This window comes from Phasianus colchicus, chromosome 7 (genome assembly GCF_987193195.1).
Source record: "Phasianus colchicus chromosome 7, bPhaCol1.hap1.1, whole genome shotgun sequence".
Taxonomy (NCBI): domain Eukaryota; kingdom Metazoa; phylum Chordata; class Aves; order Galliformes; family Phasianidae; genus Phasianus; species Phasianus colchicus.
Window position 1 is genome coordinate 24,508,689 of NC_143442.1, and position 20,813 is coordinate 24,529,501.

A 20,813-nucleotide genomic window follows, 5' to 3' on the forward strand; every position below is an offset into this window, starting at 1 on the left:
TAACTGGAGGGAAAGGGGTAAAAGGGTTTCATTTCCCATTGGAAGAAGAAAAAACAATTGAGTCCAGGTAGCTGGGCATTTTTGTTCTGACAACGTAGCGGAAAAAACGGCATCATAGCATCATAAATCAGTAATGTGGCTTCATCAAAAAATTCTATCCTTTCTTCAGTGCAGTTGTCCAGATGCCTTGCAAAAAAAACAGTGCTACAAGAAGAGTACAAAGATGATTAAAGAAGTATGAGAAAAAAAACCCAACAAACTGTTAAATATTGTAGCTAATAGATTGAAGGAAGTGGGATATAGACATCAAATAATGAGTGATGTAGAGTTAATAAATTAAACACTCTTCACTCTTTCTTACAGAAGAAGACTAATGATACAGCTAAAGAAATAGAAATGCAGATGCTTAAGTTATTTTACAGTCAGATCTCTAGTTTGTTTCACAGGTGAAATACTTTAGGTTGAACATAATTCATCAGCTGTGAGTGTTTGTGGTAAAAATTTGTTAACATACTGCTGTGAGGGTGTTTTATGCAGGAAATTTTGGAGCCCGAAGCCAAAACATGTTTGTTTAATAAGTGAAGTGTGGTTTCTCCTCCTACCTGCTTGTGAAGGTAATTTTTAAAGAGTAAATCAACAAGAAGTAGAAGAAATACACGTGATTAGTTACAGTTAATGATGAATAAGCATAATGCTCATTATAATGAATAATGATTGTGTTCAATTCGTAAATTGAAGTAAGCCAAAGTTTTCCCTACAAATCCTGTGGTGGACAAAGGCTGTTAACTATCGCATTCAGGAAAACTGTGGTTGAATCAGGCACAGTTTGGAAACAAGAAAGTACTACGTCCATTTATTGATTACATACCCCAAAGGAACGTACCTTTAGGAGCACCATTTTGTTATTTATACAGTGATACTGTTTCCTTGTGGCATAAGATTGAATGAAGTGATTGACAGATTTGAGTTGTGTTCTTTGACCTCCTACGATGTTACAGGCTTTGAATTAACATTTGTTTTATCAGCCATAATTAAGTTCATTTTTCAGACTTGTGCTGAGATGAAGTGTAGAATTTTTTTGGTAGGATGTCTGTGCTCATTTGGGGCACAAGGTAAAATTAGCAGCAGTTTTTTAGGATTACAAATAACTGAAGGAATGAATATAACTTTGTAACACGGGGATGTGGAGTGACTGAGAAAAGAAGCTGAGCTTTTGTGTGGTGAACAAAGCATTGCTGTATCTAAATAAGAAAGCAGAGGAATAGATTTTTCTCTGTGTTTCACACAAAAACTAACAGGCTGGTAATATAAACATTAATAACAATTCCTCTAAAAATAGCTTATGTACATCTGTGGCAGAGAATCAGTGTGCGAAAGTCAAGAAACGTGCAAGGAGGAAAAAGGTTTGGGGAATATTTTAGGAGATTTAATGTTGTTTATGCAACTTTCAGAGGTAAATAGTTGTAATAACAAAATAAAAATACTTTGCAGTTTTGAAGCACTGTTCTACCAATTTTCTCTGAATTTATCCAGTAAAATGTATCTCTCTGCTCCAGAATTACTACTTTTAAGGTTCAAGAAACAACAGTGATTGCCATGCCTTCACTAAAACCTTAAAGAAAGTTTCTGGCACATAGTTCATGAGCAATACTATTCAAAGCATATACCACAGAGCTCTCTGGTTGACATAATTGACTAAAAATTTCATTTTCTTGATTCTCGTATTTTTCCTCTCTATATTAGTGGCAAAGAGGAAAAGTTTTTATTAAATTTAGTCCAGTTTCCTAGCCTGATGAGAGAGTAAATTGTGTAGTAACTGGATGACACCTCCCCGTCTTGCGCCTTTGTCTTTCAGCTGTCAGAGCCAATTATGAGTTTGGTGGAGTCCTTTGGTTTTTCCTGTATTTGCATGAAATTATCAGTGGAGTTCTAAAGGACTGGCAGTTTGCTGACTTGTTCATTTTGTCATCTCAGTGTGGTGTGTAGGGACATGGTGTAGTGGTGGACTTGGTAGTGTTAGGCTGGTGGTTGGCTTGTTAATATTAATGGTCTTTTCCAACTTAACTGATTCTATGATTCTGTGATCTGGGATTACCTCTCTGAAAATAACCAAACTGATAACCAAGCCTTAATACACTGAGAGCTGAAATTACTGTAGGTTATTCTTTTAAAAGTTTCAAATTAGCAGTAACTAGTAACTATCTGCAAAATCCAGAAAAATGTTGCAAACAGCAGGTTGAAGTTCATCTTCCCTGAACATCCCTATTTCTCAGCTCCCATTTCTGACATTTTGCTTTGTGTCAGTTTTGTTGCACTGAGGAGAGCAGGGAAGGACTTCCTCTAGAGATTTGTGGCACCGTTTTTTTGCTTAATTAACTACAGAGAAGGCTGTCTGAGTGGCAGGCAGAACCTTCTTCAGTCCCCAAATGAGTGGTGTTAATTTCCTGCAAAATACTGGGAAACATATTCCCATCAGTGTGTCCGCACAGCTCTTACTGATGCTAATGAGAGCTGGGTGCTTGTATCAAAGGGGAAATCACTATTTGTGATCTAAATCAATAAATAGTGGCATTGCATCGTTCCACTGGTTCGTTTCTGGTGCTTCATCTTTCAGCAACTTCATTGTTTGTTTTTTCTTCCTGTTGCTATAACTATCCTAAGCCAAATTTTCCTAAGCAAACCACAGAATAATCTAGTATCAGTTTTGTCAGTTTCCCACATAGAATGTTTTAAAGCTGGGATTTCTGGGAAAATAGCTGAGAATTTTGGCAGGCCAAACAGGTTCTTCTCAGCTTGAACTCAGAGGTAACGGTGAATTTGTTTCATGTAGACAGCTGTTTTTCTGAAAGCTTCCTCTCACGGTACAAAAGTGACTCCAGCCCCCTAATACAACATCAGAAACCTCTGCTACCACCCAAGACACTTAGAAGAATCACGTTTACAGTTCTAATTGATGGCCACTGTTTTGACAGGCACGCAGATTTCTCCTCACAGTGGTCTCATGCAGTTGACCTCCAGCAGACCTTACCATTAACAGAATTCTACTGAAAAAAATATACAAGCTAATAATAAATCTTTAGGGAAGGATGTTAACCACAAACTACTATGTCTAATTAGTAATGTACAATAGCCAAGGTCTTCCAAGGGAAGGAAAGTATTATTTATCAGAAGGACTGATTTTAACAGTTTAAAAATGCAAAAATATCTATTATTTATTACACCAAAACACATCTCTCAAAATGTAGTATATGCAACTCCGCTCTTTTCTTTAGGCGTTGTTTTGGAAGTTACTGCTTTGTAAAAAATGTCAGCTATCATTTAGGCTGCAGGGCTGGAATTTGTGCTGCTTAAACCTGAAGTTCATTGTGTAATGGAAAAACAAGTCTTCTAGGGTTTTCTGTTTGCCTTTTCTGCCTCCCTTTTCAGTTCAACGTCTGTATCACTTTCCCATACAAGCCTTCCTTTGAAAAAGGCTTTGAGTCTTTTCACAGTGTCCTACTCTGGTTCAGCATTTCTCAAGTCTTCTGAGCACTGCAGAGCTTAAATATAGCCTAATGCATCCTGCTGAGAAAGTGCTCAGGCTGTTTTTGGCAGCTCAGCTACTGTAATGATCTCTGCATCTCTACTGCACGTTGCTGCACAGCATCTTGGAGGCAAGAGTGCTGTTTCCCAATATGTGTTCATTTCATGGAGCCTTCAGCAGAAGTCTCCAGGTATTTCTGGAGTGTTTCTGGGGGTATTTCTGTAGCAGTGCAGCATGAGAATGGAGTAAAGAGTGGGGGAAAGAGTGAGTGAGTTAGAAGAGAAAAAGGAAATGAGAAAAAGGACACTTAAAGAGGATTGGGGAAATAGCAGAGGGGAAAAAGCACCTTAAAATGATAGAAAAACAAGGCAGCTTTACTGTAATTACAGCTCTGAGGTGATTAGTAGAGAAAGAGAATAGGTCCTCTTAACCTTAGCAAATCATTTTTACCCTCTATGCCTCAGTTTCTTAATTTGTAGGATGGGTATTATAATATGTGCTTAACATGAATGATTGTTAAAGTGGGGGCTGCATTCCCGTTGAGGATGGAGCTTTCATGAAGTGTTGTCTCACTCTAAACACAGAGAAGTCCTCTGGGTTACTGCTGTTTTTCAAGTGCTGTGTTTTCCTGGAGAGCTTGTTGGAACCTGCAATGAGCAGTTCCACTTCATGAAAGTCCAATAAGCCCCAGCAAATCCCCCCTGTGGCACATAAGGAGAGGGAGTACGCAGTATGGTTGAGAAGGTGAGTGCTGCTGTTGTGAGATAATTAGGAAGTCTGACACTTGGTACTATCATGACTCTGAGTGCTAACAGGGCAGGTTTTAGTTTTGTTTTGCAAATGTCGTGTATTTAATTTGCCTCTTGCATTTTGTATCTGCAGTTCTGAGAATGTCACAGTGTCAAACTTCTTCCGTAGCCAAAAGGGCCTGGGAAACAATTCTGTAGAGTGAGTGCAGATTCTCTCCTAGTGCCTCAGTGGCTGACATACTAAGAAATGCAGCAAATATCATGAGAGTTGTTGTAGAAGAAAATGAAAAGTTCTTCACCTTGTGAACACATATATACTGCACACACACGTGTATCTGATACATTAGTGAGTTCTGGGGCTGTATCATTAGTAGTAAGAAAAAGAGGTACAGAGCAGACGAGGAAATAGCATGAAGCAGAAAAGGAAAAAAAAAAAAAAGCTTTCTTTTGCTCACTTCAGTTGTTCTTTTCCCTGTCCCATTTCCAAGTGTTTCTCAGTTACCCGCTGTGGCTGGAGGGGCTGGTGTGACACTGAGGGATGTTGGCTCTCTCTGGACTCTGCAGAATTTCCACACACACATCTGAGAAAACCACAAAGTCAGCAAGGAGTCCCGGAGGGGCAGCTGGCAGCGCCTGCAGACTGCACAGGGAATCTCTGTCTCCTACTTTCTGTCTTACTGACTGAACCTCAAAGGAATAGCTTCAGTCAGAAATTGCATTTATCTTTTTCCTGCATGACAGAGGATAACAAATTCCTGGAAAAAATTAATAGCTAACCTAACTGCCTGCTTCTTTATTTTTTTTTTCTTCAGTGTGGAGATGAGAAAATGGGAATTAAGAAAGCAAAGTGAAGGGAGAAGACCTTAATACCCTGAGGTTTTTCTCTTCTCTTAGAGCATAGTCACCAACCCAAGGCATAGGTGTGATTATCCTGTTCTCCTTGTGTTGGCATTTGTGGACTCCGTATAGAGTTAGCTATGTTTCTGTGCACTTTGGGAGAGAACTAGAATACGTTTCAGAATACATTACTTTCCTGTAGGGTAGAACAAAGAGGAGGAAATGTCTAATGCTATGTGAAAGCAGGGAAAAATAAGAATATATGGGAATAAAATCTTACTTGAGTAGAGGACAATTACACAGTCTGGTGGACAAGCAGGTAGAGCTTGGTGCATTGTAAATCAACTTTTCCTTTTTATGGTCAAGCTGTAAATCATAGCTGTGTTATGTTACTGCACATATTTATTTCTTCATGTATGTGATAGAGGATGCAGTGTTCTTGTATTCGCCATCAGATGACTGAAGCATCATTGCATGGACACGGAGGGAAAGCTGTCACTCAACGGAGTGAGTTTCCCTGTCAAATAATATTAACTGAATAATAAACACTATCTCCAACATTCAGACTACTTTAGCATGTTTTCTAAAACCAAGTCTCTTGAAATATTAAAGATGAGCCCTCAGGCTACCTTCTGTTGCCTGTATTTCCATAGGGGCTGATGAGTTACTCTGTGCCGTTGGTTCTGTAGATGAACCTTGTGGTTTTGCAGCAGCAACTTCTAACTCAAGTAGCTCAAATCATAGCATACCGTCATGTTCCTCGCTTTTTAGATGGATAGAGCCTTCACTGGTAAGGATTTCCTAATGCCTATTTACCAGAAGGAGTTATAGTAATTCATTGTGGTGGCACCTACATAAATTACGGAAAGTTTCTCATTTAAAAAATGAGGATATAGGTCTTAAAGGTTTAGTGAAGATGATAGGTAAAGAAAAAATGGAGGGTTTGTTTAGCTTGCCTGCCTTTACTCTGTGCTTTGTAGGTAGAACAATAATCTTTTGCATTTCATATGGCAAATTTCCAGTCATTTATCTGATACTGAAACAGGTGTTTGGGACAGTGATACTGCCATTGAAGATTTTGTTTTATTACTGTCAACATGGTTGGTTGTACTGAGGGACATGGTTTAGTGGAAAATATTGGTGATAGATGAACAGTTGGACTGGATGATCTTAGAGGTCTTTTTCAACTTTGGTGATTCTATGATTATTTCAATGTGAGGGTTTACCTCAATCAGTTTCTTTAGGTTTGGTGCTGGGAATTCTTTCATTAGCCCTAAAGTCTGTAAACAATATGGTAATCCAAGCATTAATACAAATGTGGTTAGCTGCCCTTTTTTCAGTTTTCTTTGGTTTGTACTGCTGATGCCTGCGAGTTGCGTAATAAGTATAGCATGCAAGGATATGTATTAAAGGCAGTTCCATATTGTAGCAGAGTTCATTGCAAGATTATTTTTCTCTTAGCAAAATTTAGTGGGAAAAATGACTGCACTGTTGATTTATTTTGAATGAACTCCTGGAAGGCTTGCTAAGTGTGCCATGTGGAAAGCTCTATGAAATGCTGAGGGTTAATATTCTCTGCTATTAATTTCAAATTCCAGATAAATACGGTTTCAGCTTTGATCCTATCTGCACTAATTCTTTGTCACTGTACTAATTAATTCAGCATGCTGGAGAAAAGATGCTAATTTGGGCATCAAAGAAATAAACGGGTTGGAGGAGGAGGTTGTGTTTAATGAGAATTGTTAAAAAGATCACTGTTACTCCCATTAGACTGGATCTGGAAGCTCAGTCATTTTAGTCTAGCCTCCAGCAGCTTGATACTGTTAATTTAAAAAAAAAAAAAAAAAAAAAAGCCACTTAGTTTAATGTTGACATAACAAAACAGGAGCAACAAAATATTAGCATGTGGACAAGGAGGAGGTCTTGCTGCAGTAGGTCTTTAGCTGGGGTATCCCATTGTTGCCATGGCTGAAGACACCATGGAGGGTATGGGATGTAGTCAGAGGCAGTGGGACGAGGAGAAGAGATGCACACCTGCCCCTGGCACAGAGCTGCCCCTCTGACAGAGGTTTGCCTCAGGGAGGTGCTGCCATCTTCTTGGATACTGGTACAGGTTTGAACAGCGTTGCCCAACCCTTGCCATGCATGCTTTGTTCTTAGAATCACAGCCTTTACCCAAACGTACTCTCATCTCTCTGTATTTGTTTCAGCTGTTGCAAAGCTCTCAGTCCTACCAGTGTAATGCGCAATTGCATGCTTCTGTCCAATAAGTAAACATTTAATAATAAACCTTTTAGGTATTTAGAGAGCCGCTACAAACGTAAAAGATGTATTTCATTAATGCTGCTATTAACATAAATGTAAAATGAGCCTGGTCTGTAATCACAAACGAGTCTGACTGACTAAGGATCTTTACAGCAATGTTTAATACTCTGTAAAAGTGTATGTATGAAAGAGATTAATCAAAGCACAGCACTGCTTCTAGAGCATTTCTTCTGCTGCAAAGCAGAATGATAAAATAACTTAAAACACACGGCAGTAGTGGCAGTTAATAAGCTTTTTATAGTCCCTGTGTGGACCTGAAAATCATACCTTATTAGTATCTTTATCTTTCTTGCTCACTCATTCATTCTTACTCATATTTAAATTTAATTTTAAGGGTTATTTCTAGTCTTTCATAAGGGAGCTGCTTTAATAATCGCAGCATTTTTCCCCATTTGCTGTGAAATGACTAGGAGCCAGAGCTTTTGTTACATGTATTTTACAAATCAGTCTGGTTTTTCTACAGATCATTTCTGGACGTGTCAAGAGTTTGACATTGTTAGGCTGTGTATCTTACTTGACTGTGTCATACGTCCTCTGCCCTCTTGAATTATTTCTCTGCAGATGTTTGCAATTCCATTATGTACCACATTAGCTGCAGTGACACCTACTGATCTAAGGCAACTGAATTAACTAAGAAATCCAAGTTGCTGACTTTAGTCTACAAGCTGCTTAGAGTTCTACCCAAGAGATGTTTCTCCTGCTTAGAAGTCCAGGATTTCATAGACCTGCCTGCTCTTTAATCCTTGAAGCAAATATCAATACGTTTGAGATCTGGAAGCTCCCAGCTCCACATGGAAATGAAGTGTTGCCATGACCACAGCTTTAGGTCTTGCATGTAAGACGTTTATCCCAAATATAACAGAGCAGGCCTGTAGAAAGCTTGTTTTAACTTTTATCCACTGGAATAGGGATAAAAGCCTTGAATTGAAGCATACATTAGCCTTTATACTATAGCCAATTCAATGGTAATAAATACTGCGAGATGATGATGTACTTGGTATTCAAAGACTTCGTTCATTTAATGTTTCTAAGGGGAAAATGTTAGTTATTTGCAGAACACCCATATTCTTCTTGGAAATTCAAAGAAATAGGATAATCCCTCACTGTGCTATAGCGTGTTCTCAGCTGTTGCATATGGGCTTTTCCCATAAGGATGTATCATCACTCTGAGATCTGATCACATAAGAAAATTCCTTTATACTTTCGTTTACAGGACTGTGTTCTGAGCAGTTGGAATATTCATTTTCTCAACTGGAAAGTATGCTTGGGCCATTAGGCTTTCACTTCTTTCACAGTACTTCCCAGGCATTTACAGTGGGTAATCAGAGAACTGGGACAGTCTTTCAAGCAAACTGGAAAGTAACAGATGTATCTCTTTTTGGTCATTACAATTACAAGTGGATTCATTTGGCATAAGTTGGTTATAGATAGATACAGAATGGGAGGGTGCAACCGATCCATTTGTTTCACGTCTTCTAAATGCGTTTCACCATTTACACACAAGGTTTTAAGAGTAACAATTCTGACAATAAAGAGAATTCTGCTGTGTTGAGCATAGCAAACCAGACCTTTTAAAAATTTATGTGCCATATATCTTTTCATTAATGTTTTTATGCTTCTGTCAATAGTATTACTATAAAAGACATATTTTACCAGAATCCAATTATTTGTTGCCTGGAGAACTGGAAACTTAAAGTCCTAAAGCCATTCAGTTCTCATAGAATTTTAATATGAATTTGATTAATTCCATAGTATAATTTTTACAATAGATTTTATCCTGTCCTTGTTAAAGTCAGTAGTGGGCCTCTCACTGATCTCAGTGAGAACAGGATTAAGCCCAGTTGGGCAGCAAGTACTCTTTTTGTTCTGTGTTGGGTTTTTTTGTTTGTTTGTTTGTTTTTGTCCTATAAGCACCAGAGAACCATTAAGCCTGTAGTGCCGAAAACCAAGCAAAATTACAATCAGTGGAAGTTAATTTTATCATCAGAAGCTCATGGCAATTAGAACACATTGGTAACCAGTCCATAAATTTTAGGACGGGTTGCATAAATTCAGGCAGAGATTATATTTTTGTGCCTGTGTGGCTTAATGCTTTCTACTCGATATTGCTTTTCTTGAGTGTTAAATTTTTGCTCCTCTTATTCTTCAATGTTTGTGCAAGATCTTTGTTGGGCTGAAAAACATATTACAGTAATAATAAAAAGCAGTGGATTTTTATGATGTAGCAACATGAAAAAGAAGCCAAAAATGTGAACATTTCTTTAGCCTAGAGCTGTATGTTGCATACTTAGTATAACAGGTAAAAATTGTAAGTCTTTACAAATCCCGTGTGAAGTCAAAAATAGGAAAAAAAAAAACCAAAAAAAAAAACAACAAATGCCAAAACCACACAACAACAACAAAAAACTACACACCTTAAAACAACAAATCAGGATTTTTTCCATCAAGAGCAGCTCACTACTTCTGATTTACAATTAAGGTGGAATTTGCCAATTTATGAGAGAGCAGCTCTACCAGCATACAGACAGCACTATTTTTGCAGAGAGTTGTCATGTTAGCAGTTATTACAATCAAGATTTTTACTTTGTCTTATTTAAAATGTATTTATTTCTTTTGTAAGGAAGAAATAATAGATGGATTTGAAAGGGAAGCGTGTTGAAGTTTTCTTTTTGTTTCATTTCTCCTGAGTATGCAACATATTCAACTCCAACTCCCTGCAGCAATATGGTATGCCCAAGAATAATGTTTTCAGAATCAATACATTCAGTCAAATATAAGACTCCACAAAACTATAATTGAAACAGTGGGAGAAAGGTAATCAGACTGAATATATACTAAATACGAGAGTTGGATTATGACCAAGTTGCTTTTCTTGAGAAAACTGCCATGAGACCTTCCCAGCATATGCTAGCACTCAAAAGCAGGGTGCCTTGAGCCATTTGTTGTTCTGCTGGCTGGTGTCATCGTTCCCTTTGTAACCAAGTTCTCATTGTGTGGAAGACTTGCTGCAGAGTCCACGTGAGCTTCATTTGCTCATAAGCTCATAATTATTAAGTGCAATAAATGTTGGGATTGTAAACTTATAAGCGCGATAAGAGCATTTGCCAGATTTCTGCTTTGGTCAAAGGAAAAACCTGAAGTCAATGGTTTACAACTGAAGTATATGCATAGTAGTTCTGTTCTTCCACCTGAGGCAACTTAGGATGACATGGAGAAAATGCAGAAAGGAAAAATCACCAAGGCAATAGTGCAGAAGAGTTTGTAATTTTCAGTCAGAGTAATTAGTTTGCAATATGGTATATTTCATAAAGAAGTAGTTACTTTTTTTGTACGTTACTGTCATTGATTTACATGAAAGAACACATTGATTTGCATGGGAAGGCAATGATTGTTTATTTACCTACTGAATGGAGAATTACAAATTGGAGAAGAGGAAGGGAGGCTTTTATACTTTTTGACCCACAATTCACGAGCATATGTGGCATACCTGACCTCAGCATTCTGCCTACCTCTATCAGAAATGAAATGTGGCTCTCCAGTTTAGTCACCTTTTATGGACTGCATAACGCAGACTGATATGTTATGCATATCTGTACAGCGTGTAAAACAGTGGGACCCCTGAACTGATTGGGGTCTCTGGAGGAGTTTCACAGCATAAATATTAAATGATAGTACGTTACCAGGCAGAACGAAAAACCCAGGAGTATTTTTAAAAGAGCTCAGATGGACTGTCTCATTTGGTAGTTTCAGAACATAGTAAGATTTTATTCTTTCTGATCGCAAGCTTATTTAAACAAAGAACAAATCTTTAAATTAAGACCAGGTATGATTTAAGCGACAGTAGATACTGATAAGAGCAGGACATGCGGTCTAGACTGGGTTACAGTACTTAGTTACTTACTTACAGTTACTTACTCTTTGCAAATTACTTCTTCAAGAGCTGTGGTGTGGGAAGAAGAACCTTCAGCTACATTAAAATGTGCACTGATGATAGTCCAGCCCCTACTATAATGCTTTCCATTTCAGGTTTGTTGGGCTTTACTACTTTCTCTTTCAAACAACATCTTTAAACATTTCAGAGACCAAATCAGTGTGTAACTAGACCTACCTAAAGTACATAGCCTATTTAAAATTGGTGACTCCTTTTGCAGCATGGGATCTGGGATTGACCAAGATAAAAGCTCTCAGTGTCGTGATTGCCTAAAATTTCTGTGTTTTATGTTAGATAAGTACTGTTTTTTCTTCTGGTAATTACTTCCTCCTGACTCCTTCCTTTATATTTTTAACAGATTTGGAAAGAAAAAAGAAGATAAAAGTGGGAAAGCAGATCAGAAGGGGAATCCAAAGCATGACATACTTAAAGAAGAGGATCTAGAGAAAATGAAAGATGAACGCGAAAGGTGAGTAAATGATCACAGCACCTTAGTTCGTCAGAAGAAAAACTTCAAAGCAAGGACTGCCTGAAGTAAATGGTCAGACAGGCAGCCTGACTAGAGAAGTCCTAGACTTTGCCCACTTGGAGACAGGTCCTGGCAGTGGACAGTGTTAGGCTGCTCTCCTGGCTGAGTTAGGGCTGCTGTATTATGAGAGCCTGCCTTCCTGCTCTAACTTCTCTGCACTTGACTGTGTAACTACTATTCAGAACTTAACTTCTGCTAAGCTAGTCCAGATGAGTTCCTTCAAAATCTGTTTCACTTCTGGCCGTGCCTCAGGTCAGCAGACTTGCATATTTTTCTGTATTTCTCTAAAGCAAGAACCTCCTCCTTTCTTCCCTGGCGGCCTCTGCTGTGTTTTCTGGTACACCAGAAACCTTTTAGCTTCAGCCGGCTGTACCACTAGATGGTAGTTTTTGTACTTAAGGGTGTTCTTGTCTACATAAGAGTTTGCTGGTTAGCCTCGTGTTGCAGCAGTATCTAGTCAGCAAATGCTGAGTAGGCAGACAACAGGAGGAAAGCATGTCTAAATAGTTAAAGTCAGTCTTGAAGAGTCAGCAGCAGGGGGTCTGCAAGCAATCAAGGAGTGGGGAAGGATATGCTGGACAAGACAAGAAGCTGAGGTTCATAGGCATCGCTTGGCCACCAGTAGTGAGATGCAGTAAATCTGAAGTAAGGTTCTGTTGCTGAAATACAAGGAACTACTGATGTTCTCTGTCTTGTTCATAAAAGGTTCCCTTTTAGTACCCAATTTTACCAGCTTTGTTACCTTTCCAGGCAGAGAATGTGTAATTTTCTCCTTCTGTACATCTGCCCGTGTCTGGGATAGTTTGTAAATGCTCACAGGGCTTGCTAAGATTCGAACTCATGCAGGTGCCCTTCATGACATGCCAGTGAGGGTCGTTGCTCCCCTCTCATGGCTGCTGTCAGAAAAGTTAAAGAACCCATACTTGCTGGCTTTAAACAGGTTTTTGCAGTTGCTGTAAAACTGTTGCTCTTGAAGCTGTAGTATTATGGGTTGTCAGTGCATAGGGAAAGCTGTCAGAGGTGTCTTTGAACACTGGAGAATCCTCACTGGAGAATCCTGTTCCTAGGAGATGAGCAGATGTAGTTCATTTTGAGAGGCAAAATCTTTTCTCACAGTACAGATGAGCACACTGCCCAACCTTTATGGTGCTGGCCAGTGCCCAGGGAAAAGATATCCTGCTTTCATTTGAGTCATGCAGTGCATGGTCAGCTGTGTGAGTGGATAGATAGCTAATGGATTTAAAAAGAAAAAATAAATCTAAGCCCCAACCCTTGAAGTCTGCTGCTAAGATTTGTTCTACTCATTTTAAAAGGTAATAAGGTATCCAGTTGCTACAGTGCTTCTACTGTATATGCTTAGCCAGTGTTTTAAGTATTTGCTTCTTCTAAGCTAAGTAACGTCAGAAGAAACTTTGTACCATTTCTTTTTAAATTTCTATATTGCTTCCTCGATTTTGCTAGATTGATGAGTGCCTTTATTTTAAACTGCTGACTCCCAATTTGGCTACTGGCAATTTGAGAGGTATGTGTCCTTCATTTTAAAGAAGCCAGTGTCTTTTATTAGGATCCTGGCAAGCTAAGAAGCATGTATCCCATCTGTTAAAGGGCCAGTGTCATTTAGTAAAATGTTGGCAGGCTGCAAGGAATGAACCCTTCTGTCTAGAGGTCTAACGTTCCAATTGGACATGAGATAATTGTTCTTAATATTTCTTCAGCATTCTGTTGAGTTTTTTTTTAAATTACAGTCGTTGATTGACAGTAACTTGGTAAGACTACATTAGAAACTGGCAGCTGAGTGTCTTCATCATTCTGGTTTCTCTAGTAATGATTTCAGCTTTGACCTGGAAGATTTTATGACTGAAATGGAGAACAGCAGGTGTGTTGAGAAGTGGATGAACCAAGATGATATTTTTAACCCACTTATTTGACTTGTCTTCCATAACGTACAAAAATAGAGATATACCCTATTTTCTATCAGGTAATCTAACTTTCATATGGTTTGAGGATTAAAATTAAAAAAATAATAATAATAAAATGAAGAGGAGTGTTGGAAATTTCCTTACATTAGCCCCAAAGCTATGCAACATGTGCTATAAAAATAAGCAAGTCACTTCAACTCTCTAAATGAAGTATGAGCATAGTTGTATTATTTAGATGCCCACATAAAAGTGTTTATGGACTGAGTCTTGAACCCTTCTTGAATCATTTGTAAGGCATGGGAATCTATCTTTTCTAGAAGAAAGTTACATAAGGTAGCCAGTTCTCATATATGGGTAAGAACGAGCAGGGAAGTGATCATCCCTCTGTACTCAAGCCCAGAGGGGTGAGGCCGAACCTTGAGCACTGTGTTCAGTTTTGGGCCTCTCACTACAAGAAAGATACTGATGCCCTAGAGCTTATTCAAAGCAGGGCAACAAAGCTGGTGAGGGTTATGGAGCACAGGCCTTATGAGGAGCAGCTGAGGGGACTGAGACTGCTCAGTCTGGAAAAGAGGAGGCTCGGAAGACCTTATCACTCACTACAGCAACCTGAAGAGAGGTTGTGGTGAGCTGGAGTTGGCCACTTCTAACATGCAACTAGCAGTAGGATGAGAGGGAATGGCCTTGAGTTGCACCAGGGGAGATTCATGTTGGACATTGGGGAATACTTCTCCAAGGAATTGGTCAGGCACAGGAACGGGCTGCCCACAAAAGTGGTGGAGTCACTGACTCTGGAGTGTTCAGGAAACATGTAGATGCTCTACTGAGGGACATGGTTTAGTGGGAAATATTGGTGATAGGTGAACAGTTGAACTGGGTGATCTTGGAGGTCCTTTCCAACCTTGGTGATTCTCTGAATCTATGAACCATTTGAGTAAAATCAGGGAATGGGAACATTATGTGTCTTAAACATAATTCAGACTTTTTGCTTTGTTGTTAACTATTCAACTAGTGATGATAAGTCAGTAGACAAGTTTTATAGCCCTATCTCAAGATTTAATAATTCTATAATGTAATTCAAATCCAAGATTTTAATGCACATATTGGCAAAGCAAACCTTGCAGCACATCCACACCATAGATCCTTCTGCTTCTGTGACATCACTAGCTGCAGTTCTGCATGCTTGGTCTCATCTTCACAAAACCAACCTGTGCTGAATTTTGCTAGAGTATTGTCTATTTTCAAATAAGTTATATGTTAAAACTATAAGGAGCATAGTAGTAGAACAAATGAGCTACAGAAACATTGGTAGAAATGTGGCTTGTTTTGTCCCCTAGTGCCTGCAAACAAATCTTGTATTTAAAATACAAATTGCTTTTCTAACATTCAGCCTTTTTAGAGTTTGTTTAAACATGTACCTGATTTTACCTTTCAAGATTAGCTAAGTAATCTTTGTTCAGATACTCCATCTATTTACTACAGTTTTAAAGTTACTTTGCTTAAACTTCAGTTTTCTTAAATGCTGACTGCAGGAATATTTCAGAATTTGTCATACTAAGACATACTTAAGATTTTTCATCTGACAATTTTTTTTAGAGGCTGAGCTGTCCATTTTTGGACACTAGTGGAAGTGGTCAGAGTAATTGATTTCTAGGTTGGGTGTGACAGGATTAATGATCAAGTGTGTTTCAGCATCTTAGCAGCTGTGGAGCTTGCATGGTTTTGGAGGTTGGTTTTACATTCACTATATGCTTGGCAGATCTCCAAAAAACAGAATACTGTTCCAAGATCTCAGCTGAGAAATATTTTTCAAAAGGAAGTACTATTTTCAGTTTACAGGAGTAGATCATCTCTCAGAGTTTTGGGAAGGTTTTTTTGATTTGTACTGTATAGATAACAATAATATCTCATGGAATTCTAGGGGTAGGCCTGACGTAATTTTCTATTTTCTTGGATGGAGCTTTGTTCCAGACACTTTGACAAGATTTACAGACATGCAGAAATGTCAGATTTGATCACTACATGATTTTGGATTGGCTGTGTGGTACAAACCCGGTGACTCTGTCTTTGACAGGAAGCATCAGATCTTATGTAGGTGAGCTGCAGAAACATAAGTCCATCATGCTCAGAGTAGGCTGGATTTAATGCTTGTGCATGCACTGTACCATTCTTTCTCTATGCAACAAGTCTGACACATCCAGAATGTGTTAGAGCTAGTAGGCGTATGCAGACAGAGCATACAGCGCTTATTCTCTAGTGCAGATGCTTCTCAAAAGGACTGGACTTGCTGCATATTGGTCCACAGCATAGGTTTGCTTGGACAACCTTTTATGGGCCACCAAGTTTCAGATTTGAACCTAAGAAAGTTAAAGTTAATTGAGTATTTCTCCAGCCTAGCAATTCTTATTCTTTTTCACGTTTTCTGATTCTCACTTCTCAACACAGCTCTCTGTACTGCCTTGTAGCTGCACTTCTCTGGAGCAGCTCTGCATCCTGTGCTAAAAATACTGCCATCATTATCATCATTATTTTTTTATTGCTTGTATTCCTTAGCAATCCCAACCAAGATGAAGGTCTCATTGTGCTCCTTGCTGTTAGGGAAGCTTGTGTCTGACCCTGTGAACATACAGTTGAAGTAGCAGAGACAAAATCTGGCAGAAAAAAATGTGTCCCGGGGTGGGAATCTGATGTGCAGGCAGTGCAGCTGCTTGTCCAGGTTCCTAAAAAGTCCCTGTCAGGCTAGGAATTTGTTCCAGACCTCAGCCCCAGGCCTTTCATTGCAAAGGCAATGCTTTATTATATGACTGCTACTTCTACAGGCTACAAGTGGTTAAACGGAATTTAGGATGTTAGGCATTCCTTGTTTAGTAATAGCTTTATCTGTGTCCAATTGAATATGAAGTCAGCACCTCCTCTGAATTTCACAGATTTCTCCTCCTCTCCGTGCCTCCCTCAGCTTTTCCCTGCGCCACAGCAATGCTGTAACATTGAAACTTTACCAGAGAAAGTCAGAACTTCATGGAACAGGTAGTTTAGGAGGACTGACTTGATGTGTGATACGGATCTTTAAGGTGGTGGTTTGTCCTCCCTGACACCAGTCAAGTGATTCCTTGGACTGAGGCCCCATTTTAAATAAACTCATTATTTTGTTCATGCTTCAAAGAGTTTGGCTGTAACAAAGCATGTGCGCCAAAGGTCTAGAATCTGCCCATAAAAGGGAAAAGCAAATGCTATGCCTGTGGTTTATTTTGATCAAGCTGACTCAAATCTGTATTTTTAGTGTGTTTCGTATAAATTACTCAGAATCTATCATTTTAACAACAAGATGTTCTCCACATTATTAAACACTGGAAGAGATCCCCTTTTTTCTTTCCTTCCAAGCAAGATTTGGGGTTGCCTTTAAGTTTTACAAAGTCTGAAAATCATTGTAAAACAAGCTAGAAAAATATATTAGGCAATTGAGGTTTCTACGTAATAATTTGTTTGCCTTTCAAATGCAAATAAAGTGACTATAAATTGAAATAGAAGTTTTTTTTTTTTTTCCTGTGTAAGATTATTTTGCTGGAACAGTCTTGCTGAGACTGAAGTCTCTCTTCCAGCAGAGTTGAACATTTCCTTCACATTAGAATAAAATGTCACAAAATAAGGCACCTTACTGAACACGAGGTGATTTTAATAAGAGCATGTGAGTTGGTGAATGAGAGGCACCCTATGTAAAAAAATTATACTCTTCACTTGTTCACTGGTGTACTGGTGTAATGGTTTTGTTAATCGGTCTTGGTTTTGTACTGCATTATTGGAATTAATTGAGGAACTTTTTTAATAACATAAAGTAGTTGCATGGAATGTTAGAGATGCAGGAGGAACATCTGGCCAAGACTTTCTGAATGTCTGAACTAAATGCTTAAGTTATAGATCATCTCAAGTTTGGGTAAAATTAAATGGTTCCAGTTTTTTGTATTAAAGACTGAGTTTCCTTTACTTTTCGGAAACCTTCCAGAAATTGAAGAGAGCTTCTCTTGTCTTATCAGCTCTGGGGCTTGTTGCCTGTTCCCATAGTTAGAAAAATCAATACATATGTTTTTGATATTTGGCAAACAGAGATTTAATTTTGCAGCTGTGAGATCCCTGTACGAAGGGAATGCATCTTACAGAAACAAAAACATTTAGAGACTGTTCCTATATGAGAGAATATTTGTGAGTGAAGCTCGTTCCATTTCTTTCTGTTAGCTTTTGCTTCATTATATTTAATTACAAACAATTTGTGTGTTACTGGAAATGAAAATGGAAACAAGAATAGTTGCAGGCATAGCAGTGAGGTACAGAAGCCAAATTGTTTTGAATCAGAAGTTGAAACTCACAGCAACAGAAGTATGATTTTTTTAAATGTGTGGTACATCGCAGGGTGCACTCATAACACACACAAATTGTTACCACCACCATGTAGTTTTTGTGCCTGCGTTATAGGCTCGCAAGGTCTGAAAGTATTATTATAGCTGCTTATAGTTCATTGTGATCTCTGATAAAACATTGGTAATTGCTGCTCGCACCATTCAGCTCTATGCTAAACCACGTGTTTTTGGGGCTCCTGAGCTTGTGCATCATTATTTATGAAGGGTTAATCCAACAAGGCGTATCTGTCCATTGAGAATGCCTGACTTTGCAGCACAGCTAGGTCTTGTGGTTTAGGCAAAATAAAGTGTTGGATGTGATCCCAGTTTTAATACTCCCAATTTATTATAACCATTGAACCCTGATCAGATCACGGATTGGATTGGATCCCAGTTTTTTAAATGTCCCAATTTATTGCTGGCTTGCAACCCTGATAAGAATACATATTTGATTAAAGCTTCAGTTTTCAAAAATTCCAGTTAATTACTTTTAGATTCTTATTAGATCATAGCCGTGTAGTATGGTATGTTGAAGTTATGAAAAAGTTAGTGGATGATGTTGCACAGGTCAAGGTCATAGTTTCATTTTGTGCTGACAGTTTGAAGTTATCAGATTTCTGTTTATTACTGTGGCAACACTTGCACCGGACAGGAGGACGGATTAATCCCATCCCCATTGATTCTGAATGATTCTCATTTTAGATCTGCTGCTGCTCTGCATACCAGAACGTGTAATAAAAACCTACCACTGAACACTAAGAGGCTGATGCAAGGTTATGAATAGCTGAGGTAGATGACTCTCACCTGCCTCTGACAGGTTGTGATGTGGCATTTAGAATCAAATAGAAGTTTGAGGTTTCTTTACTTGGCTAATCTACTGCTGGAGGACATTTGTCTGAAAACATTAGCCTGAGTGTTGATCCCAGACTGTCCTACATCAAGTACATTGAGGACTGCAAAATGGCACATGAAATCAGTCTTTTTCTCCAACTGTCACAATACTATTCCAGGTAAAGGAAACTGCTGAATATAGCATTTCCAGATGTCAAAGCCATGCCTTCTAAATTACACCCAGAGTCTCATCCTAGCGTCCTTGGCTTGCCCTTCACTGGGGCACTGCTTTCCCTTTGCTCCAGAAACCACATCCTACCAGCTGTGCCCACCTGACAGAAAGCTCAGCAGCCCAGCAGCAGCAGCCTGCCTCACTCCTGAAGAAACGTACCAGTGTGGGGCTTTTCTGTATGGGTGGGGTGGGATGGCTTGATGATTTCAAACGTGATACTGTGAAACAGAGATACAGCTGTTTGAAATACCATTAATGCAGTAAAACTGGTGGGTGTACTAGCCAGTCTGGGAGGCAGATCACTTTGGCCTAGGGATTTCTGTGATGCAGTACCGAAGGTAGGTCTGCGTTTGGCCTACCCCATAATCAATAAGGGCTTAAGAATGACGTGGAAGCTGCATTTCATGCCTTGCCTTCTATTTGTGATTTATGACAGTCTAGCATGACAGTCTTTGGCAAGCACTTTGAAGTAATGCCACAACACAGAAATCCTGTTCTTGGATTCTCTTACCAGCAGGAAAAAAAAAAGAAGACATTACAACTCATAGGGATGGAGAGGCAGACAGGAAATCTGGGTGTGTAATTCTCCATAGCAAACAAACCAAAATTACTAAAAATCTTGAAGCCTTCTCTGCTGGGTCAAAGCTGGGTTTTGCTTTCTAGTCCAAGACTGTTAATTAGAAGCAACCTGTGAGGCCCAGACTGAAAGGCAGAGAATGTTCCTCTTCTTGAACAGGGAGATTCTTTTCAATGGATTCCAGGTTTGATGCCGTAAGTACAGAATAAAGAAATGTACCAGGGATATGCTATTGTGTGGAGCTAGTTTCCTTCTTCTACCACTAAGATTTAATTCAAAAGGAAGCAGGTTGTGCAAATGCATGAGGTCTTGTTAAAGACGGATGCCTGGGGACTCAGAAGGTGCTGGTCATCCTTCTGAGTCTGTTGTCAGCTATGTTACTGCATGTGGTTTTGGGTGCTGGGCTCTCGTGGTACATCAAATCAACATTTTGTCTCCTGTGGGCATTACATGATGTCTTAGCATCATAGTGGTATTTTTTTTTACACTAGTGTTAATGGGTCACAAGGTTTTTGATACCTACTGCAGCAATTGCTGGGCCTGAGCTAGTCATGGCAATGGATAAATTCACAGACCAATGTCTCTCATTCCATCTTCCCATAGTTTTTCTGAGAGTATAATGCTCACTGCTTATCTGTGGAATGTCTCTGAAATGGTTTGCTTGATGTCTTGGTCATGGAGATAACTATGGCTTCGAGTGCAAATGGTATTGTTTCCATTCCTAACTTTGCTTATATTTTGGTCATTGGAAACAAAATTAAGTCTTGCTTTCTAGCAAAAAAAAATCTGTTTTTTGATTCTATTTTCATAATTATTTGTTCTAGTAAAAAAGATAATATCATTAAAATGGACAGGAAGCAAATGCAGAATGGAAACATGGAAATCTTAAAAAGAAAACAGATTACCATAAGATAAATCTATCTGTAGTATTCTTGATTATTTTCCTGGTCAAAGCATAGAAAGTATTCC

General features: G+C 38.8%; 1 protein-coding gene across 7 annotated transcripts in view; it reads left to right on the forward strand.

Moving 5' to 3' along the window:
* PARD3B (par-3 family cell polarity regulator beta) overlaps positions 1-20,813 on the forward strand; it is a 373,510-nt gene that overhangs the window by 266,811 nt on the left and 85,886 nt on the right. For all 7 annotated transcript variants that reach the window (XR_016468331.1, XM_090144157.1, XM_090144152.1 and 4 more), the window contains one exon: positions 11,724-11,834. Coding sequence is in view for 6 of the 7 variants with exons in the window: in XM_090144157.1 (XP_090000283.1) it covers positions 11,724-11,834 (111 nt within the window). In the remaining variant the exon portion in view is untranslated. The remainder of the gene's footprint in view (positions 1-11,723; positions 11,835-20,813) is intronic.